The sequence below is a fragment of the Dicentrarchus labrax genome, unplaced genomic scaffold, assembly GCF_905237075.1.
Source record: "Dicentrarchus labrax unplaced genomic scaffold, dlabrax2021, whole genome shotgun sequence".
NCBI classification, from domain to species: Eukaryota; Metazoa; Chordata; class Actinopteri; family Moronidae; genus Dicentrarchus; species Dicentrarchus labrax.
In genome coordinates this window covers 3,902,934-3,921,700 of record NW_026136709.1, presented here as the reverse complement: position 1 = coordinate 3,921,700, position 18,767 = coordinate 3,902,934, and the positions used below count along the sequence as shown (strand labels likewise).

The window sequence follows — 18,767 nt, the reverse complement described above, 5'->3', positions numbered from 1 at the left end:
CAGACAGGGGTTGTTCAGTTTCAGAGAAATGGTGTGACTTCAAACATAACAAAACCTGATAAGATAGTAGATCACTGTGTATGTGGGTTCCTGCTGAAGTCTGCATTAAAAGAATTAAAGTCTGTCGGTTGTTTCCGGCTGTTTGGATACAAAGTTCAAGAAATGTTCTGTTTTGCCTGACTGGAAAAGACACAAAAGTAGATCAATTAAAAATGCTAAACTATTTGTAACTGGTTGATTACTTTGGAAACAAATATTGGGAAAGTGTAAAGTGATCAATTAGAAGTGACTCAGTCATCGAAACAGGGCACAAAGAATGTGTGTAGTACCTGGACTACTTTTAAACACTTGAATTCATTGTGCAGAAATGGGAAATGATTTTATATTTAAAACTATTTAACAACTCCAACAACAGCAGGCCTGGAGATGTTGTAACTCTAAAGACCCCACAGAACCAACCAGAGTTATTTCACAAACTTCTCGACCAATGAGGGCTTCAGAAGAGTCCACATCACACCCAGGGAGCACACATCAGTGAGCCAGTCAGAGCTCTGATAGATCTCACAGGAATATTTGGAGGTTCAACTGCTTGGGGGGTACCTAGAGAGGACATGGAAAGCAGTACCAGGCATAAAAAACAGAAAGAGGGGTTGAGGAATTAAGGAGATAAAAAGAAATAAGGCAAAATAAATTAAAAGAGTAAGGGAAAGTTAAGTCTAATGAAAGAACAGGAACAAAGTAGTCAAATTAAAATGACAGTGTATATAAAGTTATTAAAGAGGATGAAGTTAAGCGAGAGGAAGGCGGCGTTGCTGGCCATTACAGAGAACATTGAGATGGAGCTCTTCTCTTCAGAGGAGTACTGCGTGGTGATATCAACTCAGGAAGAGGAGGAAGAATACAGCTTTTACCAGGTGTGTCTTCTGTAACACTGCAGCTGGAATGAAAACTACAAGAAAAACTAATTGATCCTCACTGCTATTCAGTGTCTTTGTGTTTAGTAACAGCCACTCACAGAAAGTCCAAATATGCAAATGAAAATATAAATACATAATATTATGTTTATATTAATATATAATATAAATATAAATGCAAAATAGCATGTGCTGCAGGTTAATTCACAAAATATGACCACATACATTATGATATGATTTTAATATGAAGTTATTTTAACTCAAGAACATTTTTGAAATGCATCAAATGGAAAACAACACAAACTCTTTTTTGTGAGTTAAAAAAGATTTGTAAGTTACAGAAACTTTCCTAAATAAGTACTTTTTACTAGGTGTTCTGTTTTCTCAGTACAAACAATTAATCAATAATGTTTTTTAACTTAAAAAATTCAGTTTGTTTTACTTAAAATCTTCAATGTATTCAGTTTCAACAATTTTTTGAGTTGAATTAACTGTACCATCAGGCTGAGGCCAAGTAAATATGTCACTTAATATACATTGTGTTTTTCCATTTATAATAAGAGTTTTGTAATCTCTCTCTCTCTATATATAATGATTAGTTCGTTGTTTAGGTGAACGTAAAGTTCTTCATTATAAAACAAATCAGTAAAAAAGACTACTTAACAGGAAACAATGGTAGTTAGGCTGTGTCCCTTAAAAAAATAGAACACAGTCAATGAAACTTTGTGGTCTTGTAATAATCAGACTCTCTGTAGCAACCATCTGAGATAAAATGCCATTCTTTCACTACTCCACTTTTCACTTTTAGGGATTATTTGTATGTTCATTAACCTCTTCTTTTTCTTGAACACAGAGACACCCAGAGCACCGTCTGGTCCCTGACTATGAGGAACCAGAGATGCATTTTCAGACCCAACCCAGGCAGCAGGTCAAGCCCAAAACGGAGCCTCCTGCTAAGGCAGAGACCAAGCACAGCCCCCCTGTCACAGGATTCATGGAGGAAATTCAGATAGAAATGGAGGTGAGTGAACATGAGGAATTTAAGAAGCATCCTGTCCCCACTTATTGTAATACTGTGGAAACAAAGCTCATTTTCTTGCTTTCCTTAACTCCATGCAGGTGTTCCCTCCCCTCAGAGTGTCTGAGAGTGAGCCAGTAGCGATAAAATCAGGTGATCCTTCCGCTACGATGACCTCAGTACGTCAATTCAAGTTTTATTTTGTAATTTCCTGATCAGCGACTTGACTCTCCAGCAGGGTGATGTTGCGCAAACATGGAGCCTGAAACCATTTTGAATGATGATTGCTGTAACCACTGAGCTTCCTTGCATCTCTTAGAATATATAGTTGGGTAAAATAGGTTGATCAGGTTTAGTGTATTGGCCAACACAGAGCTTTGTCGTGCACTAATCTTGAGCACGTAGACTGAATCCAAAACAGTGTTAGTTACCCAGTCACTGAATCAGTCAATACTAATCTGTTGCCCAATCTCTTATCTGTGATGAGTTTGCTCTATCAGTCACTCAATGTGACGTGTATTGCAGTTAGGATGACAGCGGAAACCCATCATACTCAGGTCTTGTATATGTCACATGAGCCAGTGAGATGGACACAATATTAAAAGGCCAAAGTAAAAAAGTACAGATATATTCTCTGTCTGTTTACATGCATTAGAAAATGGGCTGCCTTTGCATGTTTCGAGAATTTGATTTATTGTTGTTGCACCTTTTTTAAAACAGAAGTTGATTGATTTGAATAAACTATCAATTACTTTAAAGATCCCCTCCAGAGATATATTAAGATATATCTGCAAATAGTCCTCTTGTAACAGTAATGTGTGTCTGATATGTTTTTTTGTTACGTAATTTCAACATTAAAATCCCTAAAAAGTCATATACTTCTTCTACCTCATTAAACATTTCAGATTCTATCAATATGCAAATGTTTTCTCAGGATGTGCACTTGTGTAGTTTATACATTACACTTGTAGAAGTTGCATACTGGACCACATAACTTATTGTGTGGAAGTACACACACAACAAAATACAAATCCAATTTTCATACTTTGAGAGCCATAAGAGCTGTAAAAAATAAATAAAATACTTACCTTGAACCAACAAATGCACTCTTTATTATATGTAAGATTTCTTACCTGAAAGTATCCAAAGGCTGTTTAAAATGAGGGATGAGCTGTGTCTGTTTTGGACTGCAGAAATCTTTATGTTATATGTTACATGTGTTGTTTTCAACTGTGGTACTTTATTAACTGTCTTTGTTACATATATATGTATGGCATCAAAGCATCAAAGGTCCAGACCATGGTGACCTCAATGGTGGGTACCACAGCTTGCGGTACTCAATAAGAAGTAAAGGAACTCGTGGACAAAAATCATAAATGCCAGTACTTAGTACTGGTGAGTACTGGCCCATTTCAGGCACTGGGCAGATTAATTACAATTACAGTAACCAAATATTTAAATTGGTCTCGATTAATTGTCCGTTGATCAATAAATTAATAACTGTTCATTTCAGTGGTAATGGTTTTTTTTTGTTCCATGCTAGAACCAGTTGTGTCCTACATTTGCAGTTTGCTTGATGGTTTTACATTAAACAGCAACAAACTGTTATCTTTTTGAAAATGTTTCTGTAATATGACAAGCTGTGGAGAGCATAGTTAATGTGATTTATCAGAATGTCTACCTTTCAGTCTATGTCCTCAAGCTGCACTCTGCTCTGTGGCATTGTACTATGTGCTGCAACCGATCTCAAACAAGTCCTCTCAAATAGAAGAGACTATCTCTGCAGAAGGTGGGACTTGTGGTGAAAGATATTGTCTGTCTACCCAGAGGACACTGCCTCGCACAGCTGGAGTGGTGAGACGTGTTAGGTAATCTATCTCATCCCTCTGCCTTATGAGCGCTAGCTATCTCAGTGAGGTATCAGTGGGTTGCTTGTTGGGACCAGTCAGAGAAGACTTTTCCACAGCAGAATATATTCTAACTATACTGGTATAAAATTTAGTATGGATGTTCATGGTTTTGTGACTTTTTAACATTTTCTTGAGTACCACCATTAGTTAGAACTGACCAACTCTGACTAACCAGATGGTCTTGCTTGTAGTAGGGTTAGGTGTTAGGGTTAGGTTTAGAGAAGAATTCGTCTTTCTCAATGTATCCTTTGTCTGGATTCCCTGGGAAAAAAGAGTGTGTGCTGGCCATTCTTGCTGTTGATTTTTTCTGAGAGAAATAGTTTGTGCCCTGGTGTATTCAGTTATTGCATATATATATATATATATATATATATATATATATATATATATATGTGTGTGTCTTTGTTGGTTTTTTATGTTATATATGTGCTGTGCAAGTCTAGTTCTAATTGTGTTCCCTGTTTCACCTGCGTTTGTAATGTCACAGTGTTTGCACCGTATTTGTTAGGTGTTAGGGTTAGGGTTAAGGTTAGGATTTTCTGTCCTGAAGCACATGTGCACTATTTTTATTTGCGATTCAATCATGGATCCTAACTTGAAATATAAACAGAGTTCTCAACATTCTTTGATTAATTATTTTATTCATTGTCAAAAGGTTTTATTCAATTACACCAAAAGAACACGAAGAAGTGCACTTCAAATAGAAATGTCAATTTATCTTTCAAAAGGGCATACAACATAAAATATCATATTAAATATGGTGTTCAGTCTAAACAAAACCAGAAAGTCTGAACAGGTCAGGCTTGTTGTTCTAATGATTATTCTAAAAGTCAATGATGTTGACTTAAGCTCAGCATCATAACTAATGTCCTGCATGTGTCAAATTTTCATACATTTCAACATATTCCACACGTAGTTAACTCTTTACCAGGTGAAGTAAGTTTCAAATGGACAAGAGACTGCAAGGGGGGCAAATAGCTAAAACCACACAAATATACACACTTAATCATTAATATATTAATTCCTATGTGTCAAGATCATATAATGGACACACATTCAGTAGACATTTGAGTGCATTCTTTCAGTAATACTTGAAAGCTTGATTTCTGATTTGGGGTACAATTGTCATATACAGTACTTGGTATGTGTTACTCACCATTGCTGCAAATGAGTTAGACATTTCCTTATAGTTTTGTTTTCTAGTTTCCTGGTTACCAGGCTTGTCATCATGGCAGCTGCTCCTCCAGCATGGTAATTATTAACAACTCCAAAAAAACGCTTTGACAGATCATATTGCTTGGTCTGAAAATTCCATTGTACCGTACACTTGAGCCAAACGCACATCTCCACTATTCCCATTTGATTATTTCTTTCAACATGAGGCTTCTATGGGGTAACTCTAACCTTCTGGATGTTTGTCACTGTTATTGTATGGGCTGTTCCATTCAGGAGCTGCTCTTTAAAAAGCTAAATGGAGGGAAAACAGAGAATACACATCAGAAGACTTATTTCACCCCCTAAATCCCATCTTTTCTATTTCGTATGCATTGATAATGTTAGCACAAAACTGTTCTTTATTTTACTCTTTCTGTTTGACATACCTGTTTAACATTTTCAATGATGGTTTGATTGCTGAGCTCTCCAATAGAACTTAACTTCATCTGTAGATGTGCCAGTGATTCAAAGACTGTAGGGATTAAAAAACATCATGTGGAAATTAACAAAAGACTAATGAGAAATTTGGAACAGTTATTGCAATTCTGTTACTAATATTAAAGCAACACCAGGACAATCACTAAAGAAGAATGAGAAGAAACTGCTTCAAAAGAAGGCTTTAAAGCTACATTGTATCACTGATCATCTCTTTTGGTTCATTTATGACTAGACTTTAGCCAAGTTAATTCTCAAAGTACTTTCCAAATTATAGCCAGGAGAGTGGAAGACAAATGAAAAATAAAAAGGGAAAAGTAAGAAGTCATAAAACCTTGAATTGTTGTTTCTCCTATAGATGAGGTGGTGGCTCCAGTTATGGTGGTTGGAGACAGAGTTGTAATGATTGGAGCTGGAGTTGTAGTGGTTGGAGCCGTAGTTGTGGTGGTTGGACCCGGAGTTGTAGTGCTAGGAGCCGAAGTTGTGGTGGTTGGAGCTGGAGTTGTGGTGGTTGGACCCGGAGTTGTAGTGTTAGGAGCCGAAGTTGTGGTGGTTGGAGCTGGAGTTGTGGTGGTTGGACCCGGAGCTGTAGTGCCAGGAGCCAGAGTTGTGGTGGTTGGAGCTGGAGTTGTGGTGGTTGGACCCAGAGTTGTAGTGCTAGGAGGTGGAGTTGTGGTGGTTGGAGCTGGAGTTGTAGTGCCAGGAGCCAGAGTTGTGGTGGTTGGAGCTGGAGTTGTGGTGGTTGGACCCGGAGTTGTAGTGCTAGGAGGCAGAGTTGTGGTGGTTGGAGCTGGAGTTGTGGTGGTTGGAGCTGGAGTTGTAGTGCCAGGAGCCAGAGTTGTGGGGTGGAGCGGAGTGTGGTGGTTGGACCCGAGTGTAGTGTTAGAGCCGAAGTTGTGTGGTTGGAGCTGGAGTTGTGGTGGTTGGACCCGGAGTTGTAGTGCCAGGAGCCAGAGTTGTGGTGGTTGGAGCTGTTGTTCCAGAGTTGTAGAAAGTTGTAGTGCTAGGAGGTGGAGTTGTGGTGGTTGGAGCTGGAGTTGTAGTGCTAGGAGCCGGAGTTGTGGTGGTTGGACCCGGTGTTGTAGTGCTAGGAGCCAGAGTTGTAGTGCTAGGAGGTGGAGTTGTGGTGGTTGGAGCTGGAGTTGTAGTGCCAGGAGCCAGAGTTGTGGTGGTTGGAGCTAGTTGGTTGGCGGAGTGTGTCTGGGGCAGAGTTGTGGTGGTTGGAGCTGGAGTTGTGGTGGTTGGACCCGGAGTTGTAGTGCTAGGAGGCAGAGTTGTGGTGGTTGGAGCTGGAGTTGTGGTGGTTGGACCCGGAGTTGTAGTGCTAGGAGCTGGAGTTGTAGTGCTAGGAGGTGGAGTTGTGGTGGTTGGAGCTGGAGTTGTGGTGGTTGGAGCTGGAGTTGTGGTGGTTAGAGCCGGAGTTGTGGTGGCTGCAGTTGTGGTGGTTGGAACCGGAGTTGTAGTGCTAGGAGCCGAAGTTGTGGTGGTTGGAGCTGGAGTTGTGGTGGCTGCAGTTGTGGTGGTTGAACCTGGAGATGTGGTGGCAGCAATTATGGTGGTTGGAGCCGAAAATGTAATGCCTCCAGTTGTGGTAGTTAGAGTTGGAGTTGTGGCGGTTCCAGCTGTGGTTGTTGTAGCCGAAAATGTGATGGCTCCAGTTGTGTTGGTTGTCACTAGAGTTGTGGTGGATACAGTTGTGGTGATTAAAGCCAATTAATCAGAACAAATAATAAACTTTTCAAATGTCCTGTTTTCAAAGGTGAAACAGTGACACTGTGCTGTCTGCCAAACAGGATCTATTATTATTAGGACAGTAAATTAACCAAAGCAAACAAAGCTTTATTGAACCCCACTGTAATCATGTAATAACTTATTTTACAGAATAATTGATAATAATCATTCAGTTACTTACTAAATTACTAATTAGTCAAGTTAATTTAATTAGAATGCAATTAAAAGGGTTTTTTAAAGACAGATCAATGGCCGGCAATAACAGATAGCAATATTGTGTAGAATGTCAATATATAACCAGTCTACTCTGATACAATATGGCACATAAGAAAGTAAAGTACAAACAATCCAAGCCATAAGAAACTTGTAATCAGTAGTTACCTTGTCCAGAGGATGCATGGAAATATCCAAGCAAAAATATCCAACAAAATATTTTTTTGTCCATGACGGCAGGTGTTACCTCTCACCACTCCAGGTACAGACAAGCATTTAGTCTTTGACTGCGCATAGTATTTAGCCTGTGAATTACTCCTCCCACAGCTAAGAGGAAGTGGCCAAGCATTGGTGACAGTGGCTATGTTCATGTAACCTGAAAAACCAGGTAAGTCCCAAACACATGTTTACAAAATATAAGCCACAATAAGTTCAAAATCATAAAAATACATCACACATGCAATTGAACAAAACCTGCAGTGGCCTTATTCCATACAATCCAGCTCTTTCAGAATAAAGAGCATTAGTTTAACTACTACTATTACTACTACTTAACTTAGTGAGCCATGATTGGCATGGACAATGGGATCTTTGTTTAGATCATTTTTATTTGTGAAATTTTCTCAAAGGATGACAATTCACAATAGTCAAGGTGGGACATGCTTAGCCAGCCATTAGTTTATTAGTGAGCAGGGGTGGGTCTAGAGAAATTTTCATGGAGGGATTTTAAGGGGTGGTAGAAATATATGCAGATAATTATAAACAATCACATATATCAATATTTGCCTGGAAAAAAAAGATATTTGAACTCAAAAACATTGTTGTATAGAAATATCTAAAGATAGCATTAGAAATCAATACGTTGTTTCATTTCCAAATCTTCAGACATCTTTCCAAAGGTATGTTGTTTTCCTTTGAACTCAAGCATATCGCTCAGTGTAAAATGTGGCCATAAGAGGTCATTAAATGATGTGTTAATTTCATGTTTTTATCTTACTTCAAAAATGACAGTATTTGACAGCAAACTGGTAACAGAGGGGTGGCACTAAAAAAATGCCACTCAACTAGATCCGCCCCTGTTAGTTAGTCTGTAGGAGAGAATGTGTTTGAGTTTGGCACAGGTACTAGTAACACATATTTTCAGAACTACTTTAGCTGGTGTCAAGTAACAATAATGAAATGCAGGGGAAAGTACACCCTCTTCAGGTTTTCCACAGATGACATGCCATTGCACTTAAAGCTTAACCATTCCCATTAACCCTCATCAATGCAGTCAAACAGGTTTCGTATGGACGTAATGTGGTTCCCTTCCTCATCTGCTCTCTCTCTCCCCGTTGTTGTAGCTCAGACTCTACTGTTCTACATTACATTATTACTTCATTTATTTTTCACTGTCATCACTATTTTAATTGCATCCACATTCTGTGAACTCCAAGCTTAAATCTTAGAATAAAAACTGTGCCCATTCTGTACAACATACACTATGTGCCTCCCTTCGAAATAATACACTCAGTGGCCACTTTAGTAGGTACACCTTTAAAATTGAATTCAATAGTTAAATTATATGTTGTAGCATAGATCACAATTAGTGAGTTGCACTGGACTGCATAGTCAGAGGTGTTTCTAATATTCTGCCCCCTCATGTATGTAAATGAATTACATTCAAAATTAGAAAACACTTCTTAATATAATGTAGTCCCTGACTTTTTCATGTCAAGGACCCCCACAATAGATGTACATGAGACCCTAATTTTGGAGGACTTTGTCTTAAGGAATCCTCTATTTTAAGTTAGAAGATTATAATATCTTCATAGTCAATGATCAAACTGTGATCACTATAAATTACAAACACTAAAGTATTTTATCCATATTTATCTATTTCTTCCCTCATTGTTCAAACTTCTACATAATGTGATGAAAGTTCAAATATCTCAAGGGCCCCCGTTGGTCCCCGGACCCCAGTTTGAAAACTACTGCAGTACAGCACCACTGTTAACTTTGACCTCAGTAATAAGTAACTGAATTGACACTTTTCTGATGATGTCAACCAACAACTGAACATTATAAACTTTTAAAAGTAAAATCTATGGCAGAGCTGTTGCATTGAACTGAATCATAATAAGGTAAGATGAGACAAAAAAGCATTCTAATGAAGTACTGTAATGTAAGTAAAGTCACATCATCATGAGTTTTTTATCAGTGAAAATGAAAATTGTGATGCAAAAATGTTTATTCACAATCACAATATTTATCAAAACTATCGCTATATGATTTTCTTTTTTTCTTTTACCATATTGTGCTGCCCTGGCCTCACAAATCTTTGAATTCTTTAGATATAGCTATGCATTGTTCTCAGCAGAAGAAATAAGCCAAATATTCTTAAATATAATCACATTTCTTGTATTGAGCCAAAACATTTGCCAGTTATGCTTGGCTAGAATTCTTAAAGCTAGCATAAAAATCTATCCTCAGAAAGACTTTAATGGGTCTTAGAACTAGAACTAGAAATGCCAGAAATGAAGTTGTGCTTATTACACGCAGTGAAAACTCAGTTATTAAGATAAAGTATTTTGGTCATTTTATGGAGCTGAATTTAAGAATTTGTACTTTAATCTAAGATTAATAATTAGCAAAACAATCTTATAACAAGAGACAATTTCTTCAAACGGCGTACTGACAGCGTAAGTGACTTTGTCCTAAATGAAGGCACCAGAAACATACTTATGTTTTATCATTTTTTATTAAAACAATGAAAAACTAAACAGTTGCTTTATTTATAAGACTGGGACTAATCTTAAATATAGAAGCTGTGCAAGTGGTCTTACTAAGTAAGGAGAATACAATCAAAATAGTTCCTCTGTTGGGATATTGTACAAACCATTGTTGTAACTTGTTACTGCTTAAATCGAGCTCAATGTGAGCTGTAACATTAGATTAGAATATTGAAGTTAGATATATTTTCTTAAAACCAGATCACTTTTCTAATGCAAAACATGCTTTAGACAGAAACAAGCCTTTTTTTCTTTTTACTTTACTCTTTCTTCCCATTTTTTGTTGTGGACTTTTCCATGTGAGCATTTCTGGTTGTTGGGATGTTTTAACAGAAGATGAAGAACCATGAAGAACTAACATTACGTTACTGAGAACCAGTTGGAAAAAAAGATACCAAAGACAGTTTGCTTTGGTTCTCTGGCATTACATGGTATTATGACTTGTTTAGGACTCGAAACTCAAAGTGTAGGACTTGGGCCTGTCTTGACTTGAGACTTACTTGTGACTTGCAAAACAAGGACTTGGTCCAACTTCTGCCTGAGGGTGTGGCGAGAGAATAACCAGAATTGGGAAGATGAATGAAGAACAAGCTGAATGAAAATGAGAAAGATTATGTGTACACTTTTGTGTACCGACATCCATAACGTGTATATTCACACTCTGGTTTCCTGTTACACCGGTGGACAGCTGCATATTTCCCCGGTGGAGCATAACAAGCATGTGGACCTGAGGGCAGACATCTAACCTCACTCATTCTTTCAGTGGAAGGACCCTCGAATGACCTACTAACATTTATATGTGCAGACCTGATGCCTTCACTTAACCCTCCTTTTATTCAGCTTCTCACTTACACTTTCTGATAAAAAAAGGTAAAGCAGACATTTTGACTTGTCACAGAAGGAAAAGCAGAGTTACTAATCACATTAATGACTGTTATCCTTATTATGTCAGCGTTATTATTGTGATCCGGTTGATCTGCATCAACACAAATCAAGTTTTATTGTAGCATATACAATAAGGTGTAACAGCCAGTTGTGTGACAGTCATGTATGGCAGGCAGATGGATCCTAAGAACCTGAATTGAGGGGAGAAACTCTACCTCATCCTCTCAGTCTCGAGCTTTAGGCAGCAGAGAAAAGAATGTGTTGTTGGGCTGACTGAAGTTGTTTTTGAAAATCTCTCACACCTTTAAAACCTGAAGGTAGCACAAACTTGTTTAATAAAATCAAAGTGATGTGATAATACACACACATCAACAAAAACAAGCATACGGAGAGGTAGAAAAAGATAGACAGTGTCAAATGTTTGCAGCCCTGATGTTCCCTCTTTATCAAGGTCCTTCAGTCATTTAAAGAAAGCCCCGTCAGTGTACTCCTAGGTATCTGTGCTGTTGCATTGAGTGGTGTGAGTGGTGTCATTGCTCCTCTCCTCCAGGTGGAGGCGCTGTAGAGCCGACAAACAGAAGAGGTTTCTGGAGGATTTCACAGAAACAGGAGGACCAGGAAGCAGTGATGGATCATATAAAGACGTTGTTGTGGACTGTGTGTGTTTGTTGAACAGTACAGAGAGTGGAAAAAGACTGGGTCCCGCTGTATTACCCAGGCTGCACCGCAGCGTCCATTCTCGGGCGCGAACCCACTACTGAGCGGCACGGGGGCTTTGACCTGCTCCGTTTCCGACCTGGGCCGGTGCGCCCCTCCTTAGACGACCTGGTGGTCCCGGGCTCCCCCAGGAGCACCATATCGATACCGAACTTAGTGCGGACACCCGATCGGCACAGTCCGCTGCAGCTCAGAGCTCCTGAGCTCAAACGATCCTCCAGCCTCAGCCTCCCGGTAGCTTGGATTACAGGCGCGCGCCACCGCACCCGGCGGCAGGGCTCCTCGTTCATAGGGGGTTTGGGGTTTACCGCCGTGACGTCATCAGGGAGCAGACTCAGGTGGCTCCTAGTGACGTAAAACCTGCAGCTGCAGCGTTTAAGGACGGTCAGGATTGTACAGCTTCCACTGATAAAAGCTGTCTCCGGTTCTTTACCTTCCTTGGAGCACTTTTGATAGGTACTGACCTCTGCAGACCGGGAACACCCCACAAGAGCTGCAGTTTTGAAGATACTCTGACTCAGTCGTCTAGCCATCACAATGTGGCCCTTGTCAAAGTCGCTCTAATCCTCACGCTGCCCATTTTTCCTGCTTCTATCCCACCCACTGACAGGAGCCATGATAACCAGATAATCAGTGTTATTTCACCTGTCAGTGCTCACAGTGTTATGGTGGATCAGGGATTTAAATAAAACTGTGTAGCTGCTTAAGGTATTATTGTGTTTAAAAATTATAAGTATTATATTGCATTATATTGTGCCTCTTCATATTGTTGAACCCCTTAAAACCCACATTTAAGAGTAGGCTTAAGACGTTCCTCTTAAAGTGGTTAGGTGTAATTCTTTATGCAGAAGCAAAGTGTGCTGCACTTTGTTCTAACTGCAATGGGAAGATACATCATGTAAAACCTTCATAAAAAACTACAGACAACACTGAAAAAATAGGAATTTCGAGTGTCCCCACTCTCTAACTCTGCACTGCACACACGAAATATCACCATTAGAATCCTTCATAAACATTTTCTATTATTATCACTGTGTGACTCTTATTTCCACTCATTTCAGTCAGGACCACTTTTGTCAAAAGAAAACTTTATTTCTAAATGCACAATGTTATAATATTAATAATATTCAGTGGCATGGCTCTGTTCTGCGACCTCCCTGCCCTTCCATGTGCATATTGTATGTCGAAAGCGTAAGACAAGGAGTGCAGCAGCAAGGACCCCCTATGGTACAGAACAGAGCAGGCATCAATTACAACAGAAATGTCATTGATTCAATTAGATACAGCATAGAAGGAGGAGCTGGAGTGGAGGTGGGTTGCAAAGCAGCTTGCAGAGGAAGCAGCAAAGGTAGGCAGGCTAAAGCAACTTCAATAAAGCACCCTGAATGATATTTGCCAATCACCGTAAAACCAGATAATTTAGTTCAACTCAAACTTTTTAGGGAAACCGATTGCCTTAAACAATTAAAGTGTATTAACTCGAACAATTTAAGCATATAAATATTCAATTTCAGTATGTAAATCAAGTATTTGTTAAGGTAACTATGGTAAAATAAGTTAATTGTACTAATTCCATTCAGTTCAAAATGTGTTAACAGAATTTATCTGAATAAAGTCAGACTAACTTAAATGCATCTTCTTTATACAAAGGCTACAACTTAAGTTGATTTTACTCAGTTTTCTTTCACTAAAGTAAATTATTACATTACCTGTCAAAACAACTGATGTACGATAAAAACTATAATTAATTGATGATCAAAGTGGCAGCCAATAACTTTTCTATGGATCATATATTTGCTACTCCTATAATTAAGTTGTTAGAAATAGCTTCCTTGTTTTCTATGTGACTAAAATCAAATCTTTACACATTGAACATGATTAAAAATGGATCCATACTTACAATGTGATGATTTATGAACTGAAATCTGATGCATTATAGCACAGTGGCGCTTACATTTCTCTTATGATATAAGGTCAACTTAAATAAAATGAGGCAGTGGAACAAACTGGAAACAAATTTACATTCATGAAAACAACAATTCATTTTTGAGTTAGCTTTAATTCATGGGGTTGAGTGACTCAACATTTTTTGGAGGATTAAGTTATGTTAACTTACTTCTTTTATTAAAATGTGCTGTTTTATAGTGATGGTAACCCACCTGAAGGTCCTCAGTGTTCTCGTGCTATTAGCACTGATGCCTGAGGCTACCCTTCATGTAGTGGCTAAAAAGATATTTTAAACTCAGTCCTGTTACTTTCAGTCCAGTTACCAAAAATGCAAAATCTTCCATTTAGAAACAATCTAAAATATAAATAAAATGGCCTGAGGTAGACCATTACACACTGTGAATAGTTAGATAGATAGATAGATAGATAGATAGATAGATAGATAGATACTTTATTTATCCCAAGGGAAATTCAAGTTAAAGTTAAACAGTATGTAATTGCATGTTCCAACATGCAAATGGCAGCAATTCAGTGGAATGACCCTTATATTTTTCTTTAATCAATGCGTAAATACGGTTACAGATTTCACCATTCAGACTTTGTGAAACTAAATTTTCTAAGGTTATTGCTGTAAAACACAAATAATAGAATACCTTCACATGAGTACAAAGCAGCTTTTTTATGAGCAGATATTTCAAAACCAAAGAATGAACATCTCCACACAAACTGATTGTAGATTTCTGGGGTGAGAGGACATCTTTAGCAGCAGTTCCCACTTCTGATGGATGACAGTTAATTGTTCCCTTTATATGCAAATAAAAATGTGCAACTGCTGAAGGTATTATTGTGATGAAGTATTATACTGCATTATATTGTTCCTCATCATGTTGTTAAACCCCAACCCATTATGTAACATCTGACTGTATGGGCCAGTGAAATGACTGTAGGCCTACAGAAAAACGTTTTGTGAGTTGATCTGTCACATGTTAAGTGTCACAGTGCAATGTGCAAAGGCAGGTAAACAAACCATGCTGGTGGAGTTCTGTTTGTTATTTTTCTGAGCACAGTTTTTAATCAATAAATAAAAAGTATTGCTCTTTATTGAAAGAAGCTTTCATCAGTGGAAGCTGTACAATCCTGACCGTCCTTAACCACACCTGATGACGTCACGGCGGTAAACCCCAAACCCCCTATGAACGAGGAGCCCTGCCGCCGGGTGCGGTGGCGCGCGCCTGTAATCCAAGCTACCGGGAGGCTGAGGCTGGAGGATCGTTTGAGCTCAGGAGCTCTGAGCTGCAGCGGACTGTGCCGATCGGGTGTCCGCACTAAGTTCGGTATCGATATGGTGCTCCTGGGGGAGCCCGGGACCACCAGGTCGTCTAAGGAGGGGCGCACCGGCCCAGGTCGGAAACGGAGCAGGTCAAAGCCCCCGTGCCGCTCAGTAGTGGGTTCGCGCCCGAGAATGGACGCTGCGGTGCAGCCTGGGTAATACAGCGGGACCCAGTCTTTTTCCACTCTCTGTACTGTTCAACAAACACACACAGTCCACAACAACGTCTTTATATGATCCATCACTGCTTCCTGGTCCTCCTGTTTCTGTGAAATCCTCCAGAAACCTCTTCTGTTTGTCGGCTCTACAGCGATACAAACATCAGCCATAGAAATCACCTTCTTTAATGGACACTTTTTAGAAAACCAATCCATATTCAAGTCCCCGACAGAAAAAGTATCCTTACTTTCATCCCTAACTATATCCAAATGTTCACATATTCTATTCAAATAATTGACATTAGAACTGAGTGGCAACAGTAACAACAGGTAAGTTACAGTAAAGAAGATGAATCTGAAGAAAATCCTTTATTTATTTGTACTTAAATAATATATTTCATATGCTTCAGTTGTTCTAGTTAAACTTAAATTGTTTAAGGCACCCGGTTTCCCCAAAAAGTTAAAAGATAACAACATAATAACATCTAAGAAATAATTTAGGCAACATTGAACATTGAGATTGACTTACTACTTACAATATGATCTTAAATACAGACAATAGAGTAGTCTCTGACCTCTGACAGTTCACAGTGCTGATGGATTAATTGACACAAATTAGCACATTTCAGAAGTCATATCGAAGAGCATATTGTCAAAGTATTAAACTGCAATATATTGTTAAACCTCAAGTCAATATTAACTAAAATTAATTAATTTGAGAGCAGATCTGTCCATTTTTAGTATCAGAGAACAATGTTCAGAGGTAGTCTGTGTTTCAGTATTACTGAAGCTATGAATGAAAATATATGAATGACTGCTCCAGCGACTGTAAACACTGAGAGTGATGACAGTAGATTCCACTGCTGTGTTCTGAATTTTCGATAATAAAATATCCTTGAATCCTTCAATTATAGCGATAGTTTTCATACACATTCACTGATGCAATGTGCAGAGACTGAAAGGTGCAGTCAGGGTGCAGAACAGGAGTTTACTGTATCTGTGCTGTTGCATTGAGTGGTGTGAGTGGTGTCATTGCTCCTCTCCTCCAGGTGGAGGCGCTGTAGAGCCGACAAACAGAAGAGGTTTCTGGAGGATTTCACAGAAACAGGAGGACCAGGAAGCAGTGATGGATCATATAAAGACGTTGTTGTGGACTGTGTGTGTTTGTTGAACAGTACAGAGAGTGGAAAAAGACTGGGTCCCGCTGTATTACCCAGGCTGCACCGCAGCGTCCATTCTCGGGCGCGAACCCACTACTGAGCGGCACGGGGGCTTTGACCTGCTCCGTTTCCGACCTGGGCCGGTGCGCCCCTCCTTAGACGACCTGGTGGTCCCGGGCTCCCCCTGGAGCACCATATCGATACCGAACTTAGTGCGGACACCCGATCGGCACAGTCCGCTGCAGCTCAGAGCTCCTGAGCTCAAACGATCCTCCAGCCTCAGCCTCCCGGTAGCTTGGATTACAGGCGCGCGCCACCGCACCCGGCGGCAGGGCTCCTCGTTCATAGGGGGTTTGGGGTTTACCGCCGTGACGTCATCAGGTGTGGTTAAGGACGGTCAGGATTGTACAGCTTCCACTGATGAAAGCCTCTTTCAATAAAGAGCAATACTTTTTATTTATTGATTAAAAACTGTGCTCAGAAAAATAACAAACAGAACTCCACCAGCAAAATTCAGAACACAGCAGTGGACTCTACTGTCATCACTCTCAGTGTTCATAGCTTCAGTAATACTGAAACACAGACTACCTCTGAACATTGTTCTCTGATACTAAAAATGGACAGATCTCCTCTCAAAACATTTCCTTTACAAACATTTTACAGGTCACATACAGCCAAATGTTACATATTTGAGGTTTAACAATATAATGTGTTATTATATATTGCAGTATTATGCATTGTGGAGCTGAGCTTCAGTCAGTCATGACTTCTTGACTTTTGTTTGCAGACAGAGGGAGGGATTTGTTCATCAGCACTGTGAACTGTTAGAGGTGTCATGCTTTAAATACAGTGTTAAAAATGTCATCCTTGGGTAGCCCACCTGTAGAGCTCATGTCCGTAGTACCAGTCTTTAGCACAGTGGCCCCTCTTATGTCATCCTCTCTCTCGTCCCCTTTCCTGTCCACTTTAAACTATCCAAATATCCTACCAAAATAAATGCAAATAAATATATATTATTCCCATATAAGTCTTTTTATATCTTATGTTGTTAAGTATCTGCTTATTTAAAAGTGATTTATATTCATTTGGAGATATTTTATATATTTATTTAAATATACGATTAACCTGACCCTAATAATATATTTTTAGAAACCCTGTTTACTCCTAGGTATCTGTGCTGTTGCATTGACTGGTGTGAGTGGTGTCATTGCTCCTCTCCTCCAGGTGGAGGCGCTGTAGAGCCGACAAACAGAAGTGGTTTCTGGAGGATTTCACAGAAACAGGAGGACCAGGAAGCAGTGATGATGTATCATGTAAACACATCAGAGCTGTCTGTTGTCACAGTTGTTTGTTGAACAGCATGACCTGCAGTGCTTTCTTGGCCAGGTCTCCCTCGGAGAAGAAATCTCAATCTCAAGAGACTCCCTGGTTAAATAAAGGTTAAATTATAAAACAAAAAGATATCTGTGACAAAGGTGCAACATGACACTTAAATTTAGGTGTGACGTTTGGCGTGGTGAGGTTTAAAAGTCTTTAAACCTTTTCTGGATTCCCAACTTATTGGACTGGTAATACGGTGATAATATGAGCCTTTGGTTTATTTAGGCCGGCTCACCTGCACAGGAGATCCCACTTGTTGCCTAATCAGGACTGTGTGGTTGATTACAGACTGAGCTCTACTCACACACAACTCACATCTCTATGATTGTTAACCCTCCTATTATGTTGGGGAAAATGCATACCGGTATATAGTGAGTCAAACTGACCTGCACTGTTCATTAACAGGGGCAAATAATCACTTCAAATGAGTAAATGTATTATGGGTTTTCAGAGAATTCATAAAGAATGAATAAAAGATCATTTGATATAAACACTATATTTAACAACTATTTGATAGGGTAAACATTTATTATTTTTTCAAACTTCATTCTACGTAAAGCAATGGTCCCCAACCTGGGGGTAGGGGCCCCTACTAGGGGTCTCCAAAGCTTCATGGAGGGTCGCGAGACCTTCTTGATAGATACAGAATATATACACAGTAGGCCTATATCTCAGCATTTAGTTCACTTCTGTGACAAAATGTAAAGTACACTGTTAAAGTAATTGTCTAACAGAACAATGGCCAAAAAACACTGAATTTGTCAAAAAAAGAAGCCTATTAAGTCTGCATGATTGTTAAAAATGATTAGAAATAAATAAATAAAGACAGAGGGTTCTATAAACAGTTCCAGAAACAGGAAATAATCTGCTCAAAATTCATCCAAATCACTGGTTTTACACAAACCTCCTGCAGTTACAGAGGTTACTGTTTGGGTTCATTTCATTTGAATATAATATGAAATATCCATAAAATATGTGACTGG

General features: G+C 39.1%; 1 protein-coding gene and 2 long non-coding RNA genes across 15 annotated transcripts; 2 read left to right on the top strand and 1 right to left on the bottom strand.

Annotated features, from left to right (window-relative positions):
* Positions 1-790: 790 nt before the first annotated feature.
* LOC127369274 (uncharacterized) lies at positions 791-3,026 on the top strand. The gene is made up of 3 exons (XR_007886048.1): positions 791-914; positions 1,768-1,935; positions 2,034-3,026. It is a non-coding gene; the product is annotated as an uncharacterized LOC127369274 (long non-coding RNA).
* A 1,437-nt stretch (positions 3,027-4,463) lies between these two features.
* On the bottom strand, positions 4,464-7,721 carry LOC127369273 (mucin-2). Of its 13 annotated transcripts, none has more exons than XM_051410475.1 (7): positions 7,605-7,721; positions 6,721-7,165; positions 6,566-6,672; positions 6,422-6,463; positions 5,827-6,303; positions 5,444-5,529; positions 4,464-5,309 (listed from the first exon to the last, which is right to left on the bottom strand). In XM_051410475.1, exons 1-7 carry the CDS (start codon positions 7,666-7,668, stop codon positions 5,229-5,231), a joined length of 1,302 nt encoding a protein of 433 aa, XP_051266435.1. In that variant the 5' UTR covers positions 7,669-7,721; the 3' UTR covers positions 4,464-5,228. The 13 variants fall into 13 exon arrangements, with proteins under 13 accessions (XP_051266435.1, XP_051266440.1, XP_051266439.1 ...); XM_051410480.1 differs by having other exon boundaries at positions 5,827-6,177; XM_051410479.1 differs by lacking the exon at positions 6,422-6,463 and having other exon boundaries at positions 5,827-6,156; positions 6,503-6,672.
* Positions 7,722-11,488: 3,767 nt separating this feature from the next.
* Positions 11,489-18,280, top strand: LOC127369673 (uncharacterized). The gene is made up of 2 exons (XR_007886098.1): positions 11,489-11,586; positions 17,573-18,280. It is a non-coding gene; the product is annotated as an uncharacterized LOC127369673 (long non-coding RNA).
* Positions 18,281-18,767: the final 487 nt, after the last annotated feature.